General features: G+C 41.5%; 1 protein-coding gene across 1 annotated transcript in view; it reads left to right on the top strand.

Moving 5' to 3' along the window:
* Positions 1-4,969, top strand: part of tmem117 (transmembrane protein 117) — a 117,628-nt gene extending 112,659 nt beyond the window's left edge. Inside the window, exon 8 of the mRNA XM_084335274.1 lies at positions 4,135-4,969. Within this exon, the coding sequence (XP_084191400.1) occupies positions 4,135-4,802 (668 nt within the window). The 3' untranslated portion in view covers positions 4,803-4,969. The remainder of the gene's footprint in view (positions 1-4,134) is intronic.
* Positions 4,970-6,004: the final 1,035 nt, after the last annotated feature.

Genomic DNA, 6,004 nt, shown 5'->3' with positions numbered 1-6,004 from the left:
TAAACATTTAGGTAGTCAAATAAAAAATAGGAATAAAAATAGTCTGGGATATACATTATGAAATATGTATATTCATTCTAAAATATACAGCCAAACATTTACATTAATATACAGTAAATGTACAGTAATAAATGTAGAAAAAAAGGTAAAGTGTATATGTAAAATATGTAAAATGTAAAAATTATGTTCCGACCACTTTAGCCAATGTAGTTCTATTTCCGTTCTATTTCTGGTCACTGAAGTTTGTGGCGAAGATGCTAGCAAGTTTGGATATTCCAAACAAACAGAATAAATAATACATCTACTGTATGTATTACTGCTCAGCCAGCTCATTCTCCTTGTAACAAAGATAATCATGAAGCTTGCTGTTTTTCATTCAAAATGGACATATATCCCTTTCTAGACACAGTACTATCTCACATGCACATGTGAAGTGGAATTACAAAAGCGACAAACTACTGTAGCGTCATTGTTACCTAGAAACATAGCGTAAATGTAATTGAGAAAAGCGTATTTAGCAAAAATCCTTTAATGTAATATATTCTCAGATGTACCACAAGACTGTGGGCCACTTCAGTGTTAAAAAAGATAAGATAAGATATTCCTTTATTGACCCCCTTCGGGAAATGCAGGCGTCGTATCAGCATGGGGGGGTATAGGTATGGACATGGTAATAGTAGAAGTAATAGTAGAAGACTATAAATATATATAAATATAGGCAATACAATTATAGTAAAGATACAAATAAGTGTATGTAGTGTAAACAATATAATTAACTCTGAATATAAGAATATGAGCAATTATACAACGGCATGCAAATTTCTCGATTCTGATTGGCTGAAACAGTCCATTTACACGTATTTATTGGGAACAATCCACGGTCCTGGGCCCAGAACCCGCCCACAACCGAATCACATATCACTCCGCCGGCTCACTCCGGGAGAAAACAAGATGGCGGACAATAATCTTTAATAAATGGATATGTTGATAGCATCATAACGACTAAATATGAAGCGATTCTGTCAAGGCGAATGTCTTAGTCCTTTAAACAATGTTGGATGATGTAATTGATGGGTCATGAGTCATTTTAGAACAAAAGAAAAATCGCGGATTGATTGATTGATTATTTGCAATTTTATTTTAAATTTCTACTTCCTTCCCACTGACTGCAGCGTTCACTCTCACACTGTCCGACGCTGGCGTACCCACAAACACACACACACACACACACACACACACACACACACACACACACACACACACACACACACACACACACACACACACACACACACACACAGCGGGGGAGTCACCCCTGCCCACTTTGACAACCTAGGATGGCTTAGAGTAGACGACAGAGTACAGCAACTTGCAATGGGCCTGGTCTACAAGATACACTACGCGACCAAGGTACCCATGTACATGTCAAAATACTTCCCAAAGGTCAGTGAATACCACGATCACAACACCAGAGGGAGCTCCACAAATCATGTAAAACCCAGATTCGGCTCAAACAAGGGACTAAACACGTTTCGCAATTATGCCACATCAATGTGGAACGCCCTACCTAAAGCTGTAAAGGAATGTGAATCACTACCCACTTTCAAAAACACTCTAAAAAAAAACACCTACGTGAGACTGCAATTCGAAACTGGCCCCTACAAATGTCCTAACCTAGTTGTACAGTAAATGACCAAGTAAGGCTTTGTCAGTATTCCAATGTACAGTGTAAAATGTGTGTGTCCCATACCCAACCCCCCCCCCCCCCCCCCACCTCCAATGTACAGCCCTCACCCACCCACCCAACCCCACCCCACCCACCCAACCTCCTCCAATGTACAGTTTCTATGCCAAATGTATATACACTCTTTTTGTGGACACTTTTGTATCACAAACAGTACTGTATTTGCAAATCTGATATGTCATAAATGTATAGATGTAGCAGTACTGTCTATCTGTATGTCATAATGTTATGATGAATTGAAAATGGGGGACCCTGATGTAAACAAGACGAAAGTCTTTCTCTGGTCTGCATCCCCTTAACAATTGTATGTACTGAGCTGTACTGTATACCCATTCTGCAATCTGTTAATAAACTTTTCAATCAATCAATCAATCAATCAAGTCAGACTGAGAGAGAAGCAGTGCTGTTTTAAGTGAGCATGGTCTATTGAATTGATTGATTGGTTGATTGCTAATTTTATTACTGTACGCCTGGTTTCCAACTGGTTAAGTTTAGGCTAAAAAAAATAAATAAAAAAATAGGGCGAAGAAAACTTTTTTTTTCTTATAGGGCAAAGAAAACGTTTAATTTGTTTTACCTACTTTCTATAGAAGCATCTAAGAATGAAGTTCTATAGAAAGTAGGTCTGCATCCCCTTAACAATTGTGTGTATTGAGCCGTACTGTATTGTACCCATTCTGCATCTGGTAATAAAATTTTTAATCAATCAATCAATCATTCCAATAACCACTAACTTCATAATTAAAAACTAAAGAAAAGTTGGATGTGTTAGTTGGTTGGATGTCTTAGTTGAAAGGCAGTTGGATGTGTTAGTTGGTTCGATGTCTTAGTTGAAAGGCAGTTGGATGTGTTAGTTGGTTGGATGCCTTAGTTGAAAGGCAGTTGGATGTGTTAGTTTGCCAATAACACACAGTTGGATGTGTTAGTTGGTTGGATGCACTTCAAGCTGCTTCCACATGGAGGCAACTTCTCTCAATCATTCCAATAATACACAGTTGGATGTGTTAGTTGGTTGGATGCACTTCAAGCTGCTTCCACATGGAGACAACTTGTCTTTTTTGTAGTTGTGTGGAACTACTTTTTCTGGCGGATGGTTTTTTCAATAAATCTTCGATTAATGTGTGTTTATTGTATAGCAATAAGGTTGGATGAATGTGGCAGTTGTATAAAAGCATTACACCACTTGCAGTCGTGATTTGTGAACAATAAACCATGCCTAGGGGGGTCTAACGACCACCCCTAGGCATGGTTTATTGTTCACAAACCACTCCTGCGCGTGATGTAATGCTTAAGTAAGCAGTGTAATCAAAGGTGCAGAATGAGGGTCTGTATCAGTTATATTATATGTTACAATAAATATGGTCAATAACACTTAGAATCTGAATATATACTATGAGTAAGTAAGGTATACAGTATACACAGGTGCAGTATACATGGATGTATTTGTGTGCATTTGACAGCGATCATGGATCCCCCCCACGCTCTTGATACTTTACCAATTTACCTACTGGGGCTTTAAGGAGGAGGTAACTCAAGCTTATTTAAAAAATTTGTTGTGAATACACAGTGATAAAGCTCACCCCAGTTTCCAACTATATATCTCCTTTCACCACAATGACCAAAACACTGTACAGTATACAGTCGTACCTGATGGGACACGCACCTTGTATCTGTGCTCTCTTGCTCCTGGCTTCCCCAGCACTTCCGCTGAGTGAGGACACAACACCACCACCTTGCAGAGTCTATTTCCCATTTAAAACCATCGTCCAGGCTGTTCCGCTTCGTTCCGCGGCATGCACCCGACCGGTGACAACCATCAAGGGGAGGCGAAACTAATGTTCCTGTGCTAAATGTTAAACTGTTCAAACGCTCACTGATTCGCACAAGGTTGTTAACCCTAATGCATTGCTAACCATTAAGCGTTATGGGAATGGCTCCGGCGCGACGTGATTGGTTTAACTAAAAGCTTATTAACGGCATATCTCAGGGAGATGGGGGGGGGGGGGGGGGGGGTTGTGTCACATATATACCTAGGGAGCCATCTGCCTCGCTAGCAGTCAACCTGGGGGACATGGCTGTCTGATGCTAATGTAGTGATCTCGTTAGGAGATACTCGGGAGGAGCAAGAACCTGCAAAATTGGTCTATTGGCCTTTATACGTTCGCCATGCAAAGTGAGAGGCACTGCTAATGGATGGGTGGGTGAATGAATGAAGGTAACATGCCGTTGTGCATATTTATCTGTTATATTCGTATAAATCTTAGTCAGACTGGGCATCAATCTGTCTGGTTTTGTCCATCGCTTCCATGTCCGTTCATCTGTCAAGGGTAACTGAGTTTACTGTGCATTACATGGCAGTAGTGTTAACATAACCATCTTTCTCCATCCAGGCAAGTGGTTCAACTACGGCATCATCTTCCTGGTGTTGATCCTAGACCTGAACATGTGGAAGAATCAGATCTTCTACAAGCCCTACGAGTACGGCCAGTACGTGGGGCCTGGCGAGAAGATCTACACGGTGGAGGAGCCGGAGACGCTCAGTGACTTCAACCGCAGCACCCTCACCTACGACTGGCGCTCTACCAACGTGAACCCTGACACCAACCTCACCTACGTGGAACGGGACATGTTCCTCCACAGCCGCTACGTAGGGGCCAGCCTGGACAGCAAATGCCTGGCGTTCATCCCTAGCCTGGCGGCGTTTGTCCTCTTTGGGTTCTTCATCTGGTGGCTAGGGCGTTTCCAGGAGAGCGAGACCTTCCCGGAGAGCCAGGACAAGACCTACGAGAGGATTAAGAGAAAGTCGCCGTCGGAGTACAGCAAGGAGATGGGCGTGACGCCCGAGGAGGTGAACATATCCATGAGCGACACTCTGAAACGGACGGGAACGCCCATGCTGCTATCGGTAGACGGGCCGCACTTTGGGATGACGTCCTCCACTAACTCGATCTCCCCTGTCTCCACGGAAACCCAAGAGACACATACGAGTATTGTGATCGACAGCGTGGAGCAGGGGGAGCCAGCAGTCTCTTTTGATGTCAACAAACCCTCACCGTGATCTTATGACCCCCTGAGGGGATGAACTGTAAAATGACCAAAATGTTGAAAAACGAGGCCACATCAAGTAAGGGCCTAGGAGGGCTCACCTTATTTATTATTATAATTTTTTTTAGATTTCAAGGTAGTCTTGCATGCAGTGAAGTCTTGAATTGACCTATTGACGGACTATAATTCACCTATATTAAGCCCCACCCTCTTTTCTTGATCCTCCAATCACAACTGTTACTAAAGAAGCAACAGTGTCCTCTTTTCGTGATTGGGGGATCAAGAAAAGAGGGTGGGGCTTGAGATAGGTCAATTCTGGTAGGATGACAGTGTCGGAGGAGGTTGTAACACGATAACCCTGCAGTCAGGCCAGATGTTGGACATAGCTCTGGTTGAGGGATTCATTGGCAGAAAATAGAAGCAAAATAAGACCACCCAGAGAATCCTGTACTCCAAATGGGCTTGTCCTTTTTTTTTTTTTTTTTTTTTATATATTTTTGTAAAACTGTATTTTCAAAGGTCTCCAAACTGACATCAATAATTGCAATGACAAACAGTTGTTTTTCAAATAGACCACAAACCCAGACCACAACTTATTAACGACATGGTGCTCGCTAGATTTTAAGTTTTTCGTGAATCAAATTTTCTTATTGTGAACTATTGTGGTGCCTACAGGAAGAGTATTTCTACAGCCATGGCTTACTGGTCATGTGAATCTTATTGTATATCAGTATATACAGTATTACAGTTACAGTAGTGCCTTGATATTTCATATGTCCCTAACATATTCTGACAGTCTATACTACTATAGGCAGATACCTAATGGAAGATGTGCTTGTTTGTGTGGTCTGTTCTAATTACTATGTGTTTTATTTTCATGTCTTGTGGACAGTGGTTACCTCATCAGATCTTAGGACTGATTAATTATCTTAATTTATTCTTATGAGACATCTCCTTTTCTGTTTTTCCATGTGCATTGTTCTTGTTGACTATGATTATGAACAACAATGTATGTCGAATCGATGACCTATCCTTTTCTGTTCTCCTATTATCAGTTTGAAGGATAAAAAGTGTAGCCAACTTAGATCAGATAACACAACAACACGTCACCTCATGATTGCTTGTGTGGCAGGAGGCATAAACAGGTTTCAATAGCAATGAGGTCAGAGGTAATTTTTGCCCATGGCACGAATCTGCTTCTGTTGTACATGGGGA

The sequence above is a fragment of the Notolepis coatsorum genome (assembly GCF_963971535.1).
Source record: "Notolepis coatsorum genome assembly, chromosome: 18".
Lineage (NCBI taxonomy): Eukaryota > Metazoa > Chordata > Actinopteri > Aulopiformes > Paralepididae > Notolepis > Notolepis coatsorum.
Note: the sequence above shows the minus strand (reverse complement) of the source record. Positions and strands in the feature narration are given on the sequence as shown.